General features: G+C 36.9%; 2 protein-coding genes across 4 annotated transcripts; one reads left to right on the forward strand and one right to left on the reverse strand.

Annotated features, from left to right (window-relative positions):
* Positions 1 to 1357: 1357 nt before the first annotated feature.
* Positions 1358 to 2036, forward strand: LOC123309583 (protein lethal(2)essential for life-like). Its single transcript, XM_044892769.1, has one exon. The coding sequence runs from the start codon at positions 1440 to 1442 to the stop codon at positions 2010 to 2012; it is 573 nt and encodes a 190-aa protein (XP_044748704.1). The 5' UTR covers positions 1358 to 1439; the 3' UTR covers positions 2013 to 2036.
* Positions 2037 to 3894: 1858 nt separating this feature from the next.
* LOC123309737 lies at positions 3895 to 8525 on the reverse strand. 3 transcript variants are annotated; one of them, XM_044892975.1, is made up of 4 exons: positions 8332 to 8472; positions 8190 to 8270; positions 7424 to 7710; positions 3895 to 4164 (listed from the first exon to the last, which is right to left on the reverse strand). In XM_044892975.1, exons 2-4 carry the CDS (start codon positions 8198 to 8200, stop codon positions 3950 to 3952), a joined length of 513 nt encoding a protein of 170 aa, XP_044748910.1. In that variant the 5' UTR covers positions 8201 to 8270; positions 8332 to 8472; the 3' UTR covers positions 3895 to 3949. The 3 variants fall into 3 exon arrangements, with proteins under 3 accessions (XP_044748910.1, XP_044748909.1, XP_044748908.1); XM_044892974.1 differs by having other exon boundaries at positions 8323 to 8465; XM_044892973.1 differs by having other exon boundaries at positions 8190 to 8525.
* Positions 8526 to 12556: the final 4031 nt, after the last annotated feature.

The raw sequence follows: 12556 nt of genomic DNA on the forward strand, positions 1-12556 counted from the left end.
AGTCAAAAAGGTTGTGCTCCAAAAAATTTTCATACAAATCTGCATTCAAACGATCATTTAAAACATGTACTGGCATCAAATCATTTTTAAAAATCCCACACCAAACATTTACACTGAAACGTTGCTGAAATTGTCTTTGTCTAATGCTATATGGATTCAGAAGTGCCCATACATGCTCATTATGGTTATTGTTGATACCATCCTTAGTGGAACAAGTGTCAAATAAATAATTAAAAAACCGATATTTTCTGTTCGCCTACTTAATCAAAACAAAAAAAAATTTCAAATGCTTGTAACTCGTAAACGAAAACGAATCGGACCTACTTTCATAGGAAAAAAAATTTTCAAAAGAAGCACAGCTACATTCTCTCAAAATATGTCATAGAGCTTGTAGAACACCCTGTATTATACATATTTTTACATAACCTGCATTCAAAAAAATTCTTCGTCAAGTGGGCTATAGAATTTTTAAGGTAGATACTCTGTTTCTAAAAGTAATTCTCGGCATCTGCTACACCATTTTCTGGGTAAACTGTCAAATGTCACACAATTTTCCAAGTAGACATCGATTTGTTTCCTTATGCCAGTGGTTAATTTAAATTCGTCCAGAAATTTCTGAACGAATTCATTGATAACCTGAATAAAGTTTTTTTCTCTATTGGTTTCATTTTTCTGGATATGTCATCTCCCAAAATATGAGTTGTGGAGCAGCCAGAAACCAGAAAATTTTCACACTTCATTCTCAAATAATTGGAGTTTGGTGTTCTATCAGTTGGAGAAGAATTGCCGTTGGACCTATTTTCTTTGTCGCAACTTCAACAGCGAAACGCTATGAAAAAGAAATTATCATGCCTTTTATAGCTGAATTGAATTTTGAAGAATGGTCCAATAGTTATTTCCAACAATATGAAGCCAGAGCACACAAGGCTGTAGAAACTATAGCTATACTAAGGAATGGACTCATTAGCCTCAATACTGAACATGAATTTCCTTCAAGATTATGTGATCTTACACCATGTGATTTCTTCCTATATCCTCATTTGAAGAATTCTGTCTTTCAATTACCCATTTCTGATTTGGACCAACTCCAGACTGGGATCATTAAAAAAATTCATCAAATTAACGATGATCCTTTCATTTGAAATACTGTCTTTGAATCTCTCAAAACAAGATGTGAGAAGTAAAGAAAAGGAAATTTCCAGCAACTAATTTAATTATAGGGAACTTTAAAACCTAAAAATCTTTGTAATGAAAATTTTGTAATTCAGTTTCTTCAGTTATGGAACGTTACACAAAACATGCTTATTTATGTTTCAATGAAACCTCATAGAAATTGAATCCAAGCCTTCCTAGAATATTCGAACGGTTGCTAGAGAAACGAAACAAAACGTTGCAGCTGAAAATTTACGAAGCGTCAGAAATATTTAAGTGAACTAATAATGTCCTCGTTATTACCAATTTTGCTAGAAGAACTGGTCCATCCTACAAGAATATTAGATCAGCACTTTGGACTGACTTTAGATCCTAACGACTTATATTCACCAGTAACGCTACCGAGAGATTTGAGGCTAGCTTCGCTTTATCCCAGGAGCTACCTGAGACCCTGGAGAACCAGCACTTCAGCACAAGATGTAGGTTCTACCGTTCAGATGGATAAAGAAAAATTCCAGGCCAATTTAGATGTGCAGCAATTCAAACCAGAAGAGTTAACAGTTCGCGTTGACTCCGACAATACGGTTATCATCGAAGGAAAACATGAGGAAAAGCAGGATGAGCATGGACTCATATTTCGTCATTTCATAAGGAAATACACCATACCCAAAACTTGTGACATCACGAAACTCGAATCACGCCTTTCTTCAGATGGCGTGCTGTCAATCTTGGCGCCAAAAATGCAAGAGAATGCGAAAGAAATCAACATACCAATTACCCAGACTGGAAAACCTGCGAAAACTGATACCTGTAAGAAAAGTGAACCATCAGGTGCTGGGGACAATAAGGCTGAGGGCTGATTCTTTTCTGTTGTACAACTTGTTTTGTGTTTTTGATGAAGTTGATTCGATTCAAAAAATATGATGGCTTAATCTTCAATTAATTGACTTTAGTTAATAAATACTTCAATTTAGTTAGAGGTTTTTCTATAAATCGTCTTCTAGGTGGAAGAAAAAAAGATAGATAAATATATAATTATATTTTATCATAATTATATAATTAGTAAATTATATTTTGATATACAGGTGTTCCTAAATTGCGGAGGTACAGACGAAGAGGAATTTTGCAGAAATATATGAAATTTTTTAAGATTTCAGACGTCAATTTTGATCAAAGAGGTTTTGAATGTTTTGATTCTCGTACCGCTTTTTGTTTATCTAGCTCGTTCTAGTTGCTGATTTTTGAATATTTTTGTCTTATTTCTTGGTGAAAACATCAAAATATGGTTCGAAAATTATTATTGAATGGTGAAGAACGGTGGATCAAATAATAAAATGTATTTTACGTGATTAAGTTTTTCACTCAACTAAGGAAAATGGAAGCGTAACATGTGAATCGGTCATTCATTGATTCTAATTTTCAGTGCTCCGAATTGGATAAAATTCTCAGAGCTTGAAGACAATTAATTCAGCAAACACTACTCACTACACCATGTGCAATGAACATTTTACTGCAGGTCAATTGAGAACTGTTCATCGACGTAAATTGTTGTATGCTTAAAGCATCCCTTGCATTAACGACCTATTAAGGGGAAATGATGATCTTTATAGGTCCATTCAATGATTCTCAATTGCTACTCTTTCAATATATTCAGAAATGCAGGCGTTTTATTGATTTCCATTTGGGAACCGAGTGACTGTCAAATTGTTGTTTAGAAAGTCAAAGTTTTATGAAACCTGCTGTGAGTGTTTTGTTCATTCATTAATCAATTTGTATATTGTGTCATGAAGAGACCATATCATAAGGAAATCATAAAAAAAGCACCAAGAAACTATACTGACATACAGGTCTTGCATATGTTTGTAAGGTTTTTTTTAAGTCTGATTCTGAAAATTCTTTAAATAATACCTACATATGTAAGTAACTGGAATATGTATGCTATGATGGTATGTTGAATATTTGGTTCATATTAATTTCTGATATATGTATATTTTACAAATTCTACTAAGTTCATTAATTCAGAACAACCTATTGTACAGAAACAACACCTTCGACGTATAGCAGATCACCATATACTTTAGTATCCTAGTTAAAGCTTCATTTACTGCCCAATATTTCAATTTTCGTAAATTTTCTATGAATTGCGAATAAACATATAGCACATCCAACAGCGTTTTTCGTTGATATCCAAACAATGTTTAGATGAATACTAACATCCTGATCACAAAGCAAAACGATACTTTTGTTTTGTCGCTCAGGATGTTTGTTTTCTGATAGAAACAAAGTCAATATTGGAATGCAATACAAGGAATACAATCCGAATTTCGCGCCCCTCAATTAAAAAACAGAAAACTGTTATCAAAAAGTTTTCCTGTATTGACAGTGCGTTTTGAGCGCCATCTCATTGTCACGCGTGTTTTCACTGGCCAAAATGCAATCGGTTTTTAGTACTAGCGATGTGAGGGCGTTTCCTATCTTTCTACTCTATAATCTTTGCTAGTAGCATCTTAGAACATAAATACATGGAATGGACATTGACGTGCTATGAATGTATTTGTTGTGGTACAAACATTCGATGCTTCTCTGTCTAGCGCGACACTATAAGGCAGTGGCATCGTAGTTATTTACACAACAAGTGAGTTAAATGGATGTTTATTCATGAGAAGAAAGTTTAACCCACGTGGATTTATTTCTTCAATCAAAAATTATTCTTGGTCCTTTAAAAACGAATTAGTAACTTTATTTAATGGAGGACATATTATAGACATACAAAATACAAAACATAAGGAATATTTTTCTAGATTTTCTGCAGTGATGGATTGGGAGTTGAAGTAGTTTTAATTCCATGTCGGAAAGCTCTTTCCCTTTTTTGTTCTTCCTCAAGTTTAGCCATTTCAATTTCTTCAATTTCTTCTAATTCTTCATTCTTTTTCAACTGGACGAGATAGTACACATTGATAACAGCAATAGCTATCCAGTCTGCAGCAGAGAGCAAAAAGGTCCCGAGTTTATCTAAGAAAAGAATATAGATTTTTTAATTTTATTTCGCAACAGCAAGGAGTAAGGTAGTTCATAAAAGTGTTTTCCATATTTCAATGAGACGAAGCGTCTGGAAATTGCGGAAATATTACTTTGAACCGATTCTGAACAATGCAAACCAAAACAAAACTATTTACCAATAAAATTTAATCTGAGATTATTTAATTCGGTACTAGTGAACGAGAAACACTTTTTTCCTTTACTATTTTTTCTGAATCGACTAGGCTTAAAAGATACAGGCTGTTGGAAAACCATAAAAAAAAATTTATTTTTAGTTCCATCTCACAAACGGTTTTATCGAATGAAATGAATTTCAGAATAAAGTTTTTCATTTATTTGATGAATCTTTTTCGAACACAAAGATATCACCCACGTCTTCCAGTTTTCTCATTATGACCATTACATACCATAAAAATACCGAAAATCAAAAGAACCCAACTCTTGAAACTAAGTTGGACGCTATCTAATGAATATTTGAACCTTTTGTAAAATAAAAGTATGATCCATATTTTCTCGTACAATGCGTACATGCGTTTTGAAGTAATTTGATGTTCAAAAATTAAAGAGTACCTATTTTGAAACATTGGATCCATGGGTATGTAGTTTCATAGATTTAGCTAGTTATTCTGAAGGTAGTTTTGTATTTCCAGGGGTGGCACAGTTCATTATGAAAACTAAAAATGGCTATATCTTTTTATCAGGCCCGAATCAGAAATCAGTGTTTCAAAATCACGACCTCAATCTGAAGACCAAGACAGCTGTTTATAAAGCAGTGCTCCTCCCAACGCTTCTTTACGGAAGCGAAAGCTGGACTACCTACAGGCGACATTAAACAGCTTGAACAAGCGCAACTCATTTTTCTCAGTGGCACCACGATATAGAACATAACACGTTCATTAGATGGTAAGATTTTGGAGATGCACCAGAAGGTTTAGTCTTGTCAGAAGAAAAATGGCAGATGGTCACTGATATAGGGGCATCAGACTGAGAAAGTGATGGAGTAGATACAGCAGATGATGTATGCGAAGTGAATGATCGCAAAAGAGTCAAGAAACCATTTCAGGAAGGCTGAAATTTTGATATTATATTATTCAGATATTCAGGAGTATAACATGAAATTGGCAGACATTAATTCGGTTGCTAAAAGAAGGCAGACGTCCTCAAAGTTTCAACATACTATGATATAGGAGGAGTGAATGATAGCAAAAGAGCCAAGAAACTTTTTCAGAAGGCTGAAAATTGGATATTGAATTGAATAATATCAGAATTTCAGCCTTCCAGAAATGGTTTGAAATTCTTCTATTTTCTTCATAAAAAATGGCGTGTGCCAGGCATTTAGCAACAGCCAAAACGTCTGTCCAAAAAAATTTATATTCACAATTGTGTTACGAAGTAAATGCAACAAAAATAAATCTTCCTAAAATGAGTGCAATTTCATTTTTTCACCTATAAAGGAGCACTGCGCAACGTCTCCCAGCTGGAATAGGTGTCATTTTGTGTTGGAGTGAGTCTAAGGAATCATATATTGAAAAATTCCTGATCGTAAATGTTGTTAGCTCTTAGGCCCATTTGCACCAATCCCCCTTAAAATGAGTACTTAACTGAGCGTAGTTTAAAGTTAATGGACGCTTAATTTTATTGCCAGTTGTGCGACTGCGGCTTAACATAATCTTAAGTAAGGGGCCCTCAAGTTTTGATATCTAGTGATATTTCAGTTTTTTATTTTGGTGCGACTTCATTCTAGTCCAATAAAGCCTTTTCATTGGCGTATGGTCCGTATATACACATTTGGTAACCAAAAGTTACCAGAGCAGTTACTCTGGTGACAGATATTGAACTGAATTGTCAGGAATTCGTCATTCACGGACCGCCCACTTACTAACCAGAAGAAACCAAAGTGTATATACGGACCACAGCCTGGTTGGCCGATTGTCGATGATCGTTGTCATTTCATCAACCTAACTTTATTGTCCTGTCTGTCAGTGTCAAGTGAACTATTATATTATTATCAAAAAGTGACAACTTTTTGTTGCTGAATTAGCATTATTATTGATAATGAAATGGATTGTCAAATAAAAGGTACTTGACGTTATTAGAAAAACCACAGCAGTTCTGCAGCCAGTTTATGAGTTCAATAAATTATTTTAGGTTAGAATCCCGCCCTTAAATATCTAAGTGGTCATTACAGGAGCGCTTAAATTTAAGGTTAGCTTTAGCCATGTAAGACCCGTTTGCAACAAACACACTTAGTGTTAAGTGTCCCTTAAAATGAACCTTTAACTTAAATTACGTTGCACCAACTGTTAACTGATATTTAAATGGCTAAAGCTAACCTTAAATTTAAGTGCTCCTGTAATGACCGTTTAAATATTTGAGGGTGGGACTCTAACCTAAAATAATTGGTTGAACTGTCTGCAGAACTTGGAACTTCCCATTTTTAATGGATTTTTAAAATTGAATGAATTCATTATTGAATATCAAGCCTTTTCTTTTGCCTTTATTTTTATGCCATCAGTCTTTCATTTTTCACACTATAGATAGCAACAAACTCTTTTCTTCTGTTGAGAAGTTGAGTACCCTTTGTAGATTACCACCACTCGCTTGGCAATCATTCATCGTATCCGTACTAACAAGGGCAATAAGGACATTTTCTTCACGTTCCTCTTCAACATTAGTAAAACAAATTCACACAAGACCTTACAAAGAAAGTGTTGTAGTTATATAAACGTAGGTACCTTTTATTTGACAATCAATATCATTATCAATATTAATGCTAATTCAACAACAAAAAGTTGTTACTCTTTGATAATATTATAATAATATTACGATCATCGGCAACCGGCCAACCAATGAAATTGCTTTATTGGACTAGGATGAAGTTTCACCAAAATAAAAATTGATATCACTAGATATAAAAACTTAAGGGCCCTTTACTTAAGATTCTGTTAAGCCACAGTGGTGCAACTGGGAATAAAATTAAGCGTACATTAACTTTAAACGAGGCTTAGTACTCCTTTTAAGGGGGATTGGTGCATACGAGCCTAAATATCAGTTGGTGCAACGTAATTTAAGTTAAGATTTCATTTTAAGGGACACTTAACACTAAGTATGTTTGGTGCAAACGGGTCTTAGACTATTACGTGAAGTTAAGCCTAAACACATAATTTTAAGTGAACAAAAACAAATAGCAATAAAAATTTATGTCTGAGAAAAATCATCCGATACTGCTCACCTGGATTTTGTCTTTCGGGTACTTCTACACCTCTGAGATCAGCAAGATGTTGTAGAATGATGTCAGATAAATTTCTCATTCTAACTGATACGAGTGGAGGTATGTCCTGGGTTGCTGCATGCATGAGTCCTACCTTTATGATATTCTTAAATAGGACATAAGCTTTCAGTTTCATTTCCCTCTCTTTTTTCTTAGCGACCAGCTTTTTCAACTTTTCCTTCATTTTTTTTCGCAGTGCCATTTGCTTGGACATCTGTCTGAGCTGATCGAAATACTTCTCGGTTTCCCTGCATTTCATTGTTACATCTTGAGATATATCTGATCAGTAAGAATGCGAAAGAGTGTGTCTGCAGTGAATTCCGAAAGAAGCAAATTACGAAGAACTAAGAATAGGAGGGTAGAGTCAAAATTCGAGGAGAAACAACCTTTGGAAACTTCTGTGTTGATTTGAATATTTGAATCGGAGACGAATATTTGCTCGATATTTTAAATGTTGATCCTATGAAATCTTACAAGAAAAAACTATTAATCTAATAAAATATCATTGAAATTTTCGGTAATTGCAAGAAAAAACAAAAGAACTGTGAAACTTTTCAAATAAATAAAGGATCTTTTATTATATGGACCCTTTTCAATTTTCGACTGGTAATCATTCCCTCAAAACTTTTATACTTGTTTGGTAAAAATCCTGTATATTTCTATGGCAGAAATGATCAAGAAAGATTATTTTCTCTCATTACAGAGAGATGCTTCGGAAGTGACTTACTCAGGTGTCATTGCGTAAAGTATAGATAAAAGTTCCCTGATTCTATCGATCCATTTTTCCGGAAAGAGATAACCATATTGTCTGAAAGTACACAATAACAGTCTTTTCGAAGGTAAAGCCAATTCATCAATACGTCTGTTACATGGTTTACCCCTATTGCGACAATCTACAATTCTTCTCTCAACTTCTCCATCTGAAATTTCACCCTCTTCTTCTTCCTCATATTCCTGATCTATTTCATCTTCAGCCATTGCGGTATTTTCAAACGAATATGAGTTTCAACGGTAAATTTCGAGAACGTCAAACAAACATTTTCTTATTTCAAGTTGTCATTAACTAAGTACACTAGTTTTTTGAGATTCCGGTAAAATATAAATCCGTATTGTGGTTGAATTTTGAATGATTGTTCAGATCTGCTACAACGGGGGTTAACGCTCGACTTCTGATGATTTGTATAAAAGATTGTTCGGAGGGCTGTCCAATGGGTTGTTGGGGTGTCTAATCTTAGTGATTTTTCTCGAACTTGTTCTTTCGGCAACTTCTAATATATGGAGTGTTGATTTGGAAGAATTCAGAAAAATTATGTGTCCATATTCCAGAAGAGGCGTGCATATCACATCATAAATTTAACTTCCAACCTTAACATTGATGCCTAAGTTTTTATATGTGAGTGATCTAAAGTGTTTGGCTCTTGTGATCTTAGCTGTTTTTTGGGATTTTATGTGTGTTTTAAATATGAGCTTGTTATATATTTGTATTCCCAGATACTTGCAGACCTTTGTAGGGCTTACTGTGTTGTTGTCAATTTGAATACAAGGGGAGTTGGTCTTGATGTTATGGAGTGGTTCCTCCTTTCATCAGAGCAATTAATGATCTGAGAACTGAAAACCGAGTCTATCAATCTGAGACTATACCATACTTTGCAGTGCCCCTGGCGGTGAAGACTCACCGAATTAGAGTACACAATTCAGGCCTTCCTAAATCGGCTCTCACAAACTACCCTAAATTCAGAGAGCTGATAGACAGACAATTCCCACAATATGTCTTGGCCTTTACTGACGCATCGGTCTCGTCCCAACCGTACTCAGTGGGATATGGAGTTTACTTTCCCTCTTCTGACATTAATATAGCCGGACGCCTGCCAGATCACTGGACAGTTTATCACGCGGAGCTATACGCAATTGGGCGAGCTGTGTCGGAATCACTGGAAAAGGAAATGAGGAAGGTGCTGGTGATGTCTGACTCTCTCAGCGCACTGGAGGCGCTTAAATCCTCTAATTTTGACTCCAACTCTGAAATCGTGCTTATGAGAGTAAGACATATGTTCTACACGGCTGACTCCACAGGGTGTATAATCAGCTGCCTATGGGTGCCAAGTCACTCTTATATACATGGTAACGATGTTGCAGACAGACTGGCCAACGAAGGCCAACGAAGATATGCAGATGCGCCCCCTAACATTCTAGCAGGACCTCAGACATTGTGGCCAATATTTAAGAGAGAACTAAGAACGCTGTGGGTCAATGACTCCTTAGAATCCTCCAAGACCAATGGAAGAATATATGGTCAATACGTTGCCGACACCAAATTTCCCCTCTCCCCCTGGTTCCCAAGGTGGACAAACCCAGACGCTTCTTCACCACCATCCTACGACTTAAGTCAGGACACTGCTTGACCCCAGCTCACCTACAAAAAATAGGCTTAAAAGAATCTCCCCTTTGCGAATCACATGTTTTCTTATCATGTGAAAAGTATCGGGAACAATCGAATGTTCTTTACTCGAAGCTCTGTAGTAGGGGATTTTCCCTTCCACTTAATATTTACGAAGTGATTTTTTCTGATCGGATAGAGATTTTGGAGCTTGTTGTGCAGTTTGTTTCAGAATGTAAATTGGCGCTGTAGGTTTTTTTTTCTTTCTCTTTTCTTGGCCTTTGCATGTCAGCCTGGAATTATGTGTAATTCCCGGTGTGCTTTCCCCAATTTTTCCCAAACCGCTATCCTGCTTTGCTAGATACAGAGTATGCTTTCGATCGAAAATATATAGCAGACTGTAAACATGTTTGAATGTATGTTCATAGCTCCAGAACTCAATATTGACTTACGCTCTAACCGATCCTGGGATTGCACTGCAAGACTCCTGCGCCCTCAGGACCCTGGATCCAGAAACGACAGAAGATCACACAGAAACTGGGCGCATAGTCCAGAGGCTGAGCCCATATTCAACCTCCCCTCAAGTAAAGGGCCGCTATTTGAGACGAAGATTTCTTGAGAAAGAAGAAGAAGAAGAAGTAACCTAAAATCCTATTCACCATTCTTTTGAGGAACGCAAGTATGTGTTTCCATTACAAATTTTGACCATTGTATTTTATTTACCCATTCATTCATTCATTCATTGCTGTATCCCGTTACCGGGAATATATCTACAAAAAGAAGAAAAAAAAAGTAATTGCGAGCAGACTTGTAATTTCTTAGGGCTAGTTACGACTGTGTGCCCTCCTGTGACTGAAGAGACCCAACCGTGACCTGCAGATCCTTCCACAGTCAGGGCATGGATAGTCACCAACCAGATCTGGCCGCCGCTGTATCCTTCTCGATTCTCCATTATAACTGTGTACCAAAGACCTCCACTGTGACCTGTCTGACGCTAGTTGTTCCCAGTTATGATTGGCATTAACTAATTTTAGGGATTGATGTAGTGTATCCTTAAACCGCTTATACTGGCCTCCTGGTTTCCGGGCTCCCTCAGTGAATTCGCCATATAGAGCTATTTTGGGGAGTCTTGTGTCTTGTATCCTCAGAATGTGGCCGCTCCATCTGAGTCGGGCCCTCGTTACTTGAGTCTCAATTGTTGTACAACTCGCCCGTTGCAAGACTTCTGCATTCGAAACTTTGTGGAACCATCTGATGTGCATTATCTGTCTTAGATGACGTTGCTGCGTTTGCTCAAGCTGTTTAATATGTCGCCTGTAGGGCGTCCAGCTTTCGCTTCCGTAAAGAAGCGTTGGGAGGACCACTGCTTTGTAAACAGCTGTCTTGGTCTTCAGAGTGAGGTCGTGATTTTGAAACACTCTTTCCTTCAGCTTCCAGAATGCCCGTGATGCCGAATTGATACGGTTTTGTATTTCCGTGTCTAGATTAGCCCTAGTATTTATGAAGCTTCCCAAGTATTTGAACTGCTCGACCTGTTCTAGAGTTTCATTCTCCAGGCTGATATCTGTTTGAAGGCTTTCTGGCGGACTTACCAGGATTTTGGTCTTGTCGATATTGAGTCTAAGGCCTAAAGCTTCGTATATATGTTTATAGGTGTCGATCATTATCTGTAGATCCTCTGAGCTACTAGCGATGAGTGAACAGTCGTCTGCATATTGAAGTTCCGTGATAAACTTGGTACGGGTTTTTGCTCTGAGGCGCTTCAGGTTAAACAGGCCTCTATCGAATCTGAATCTTATTCCAACACCTCTTACGGGCATACTCATATCAGCAATTATCGATACAGCAATGGCGAAAATATTGAACAGTAAAGGCGCTAATACGCAGCCTTGTTTTATTCCGGAGTTGGTTGAGAAATGGTCGGTTGTAGAGCCATTATGCTGTATTCTAGCGGTGTTGTTGGTATGAAGGCTTTTACACACTGCTAAGAATTTTTCGGGTACTCCAAGACGTTCCATGATTTTCCATAGCGCTCTCCGATTCACCGAGTCGAATGCCTTACTTAAATCGATGAAGGCTGTATAAATCCTTGATTGTTGTTCACGGGCCTTCTCTTGTAGCTGTCGCAGTGTAAAAATTAGGTCCACCGTACCTCGATTTGGTCGAAAGCCGCACTGGGATTCAGGTAATAGCTTTTCTAAGAGTGGAACCAGACGATTAGCAATAATCTTCGAGAGAATTTTACCGGCCACACTAAGCAACGATATGCCCCTGTAATTGTTGCAATTCGACGTATCGCCTTTGTTCTTATAGAGGTTGATAACTAAAGCGTCTCCGAAATCTTGTGGCACATCTCCCTGTTCCCAGATCTTGCGGAATAGTGTTAGGAGACTATTGACAATGTCTTCATCCAAGGCTTTGAATATCTCCGCTGGAATGCCATCTAGACCAGGTGACTTATCATTTTTCATATTTTTAATCGCACTTATGATTTCCGACGTTGAAATTTCGTCATCAAGCGATGTCATCGGACTATACGCGGGGAGCAAGTCTAAAATCGATAAATCCGAGTCGTTATTTTGATTCAAGACCTGTGAATAATGCTCCTTCCATCTTTCGAGAATTTTTCTATCATCAGTTAGAACAGCTCCATGAGCATCTCTTATAGGAAAGCTAGGACCGTAAACAGTTTTAATAGCTTCGAAAAAACGCCTGTA

The sequence above is a fragment of the Coccinella septempunctata genome, chromosome 3, assembly GCF_907165205.1.
Source record: "Coccinella septempunctata chromosome 3, icCocSept1.1, whole genome shotgun sequence".
NCBI lineage: Eukaryota > Metazoa > Arthropoda > Insecta > Coleoptera > Coccinellidae > Coccinella > Coccinella septempunctata.

Coding starts and splice junctions, on each gene's coding strand:
- LOC123309737 (XM_044892973.1), bottom strand. CDS start 8,440: ATGGCTGAAGATGAAATAGATCAGGAATATGAGGAAGAAGAAGAGGGT. Junction 7,711..8,189: donor CTTTACGCAATGACACCTGA/GTAAGTCACTTC, acceptor AATGAAATGCAG/GGAAACCGAGAAGTATTTCG. Junction 4,165..7,423: donor ACCCGAAAGACAAAATCCAG/GTGAGCAGTATC, acceptor TTCTTTTCTTAG/ATAAACTCGGGACCTTTTTG.
- LOC123309583 (XM_044892769.1), top strand. CDS start 1,440: ATGTCCTCGTTATTACCAATTTTGCTAGAAGAACTGGTCCATCCTACA.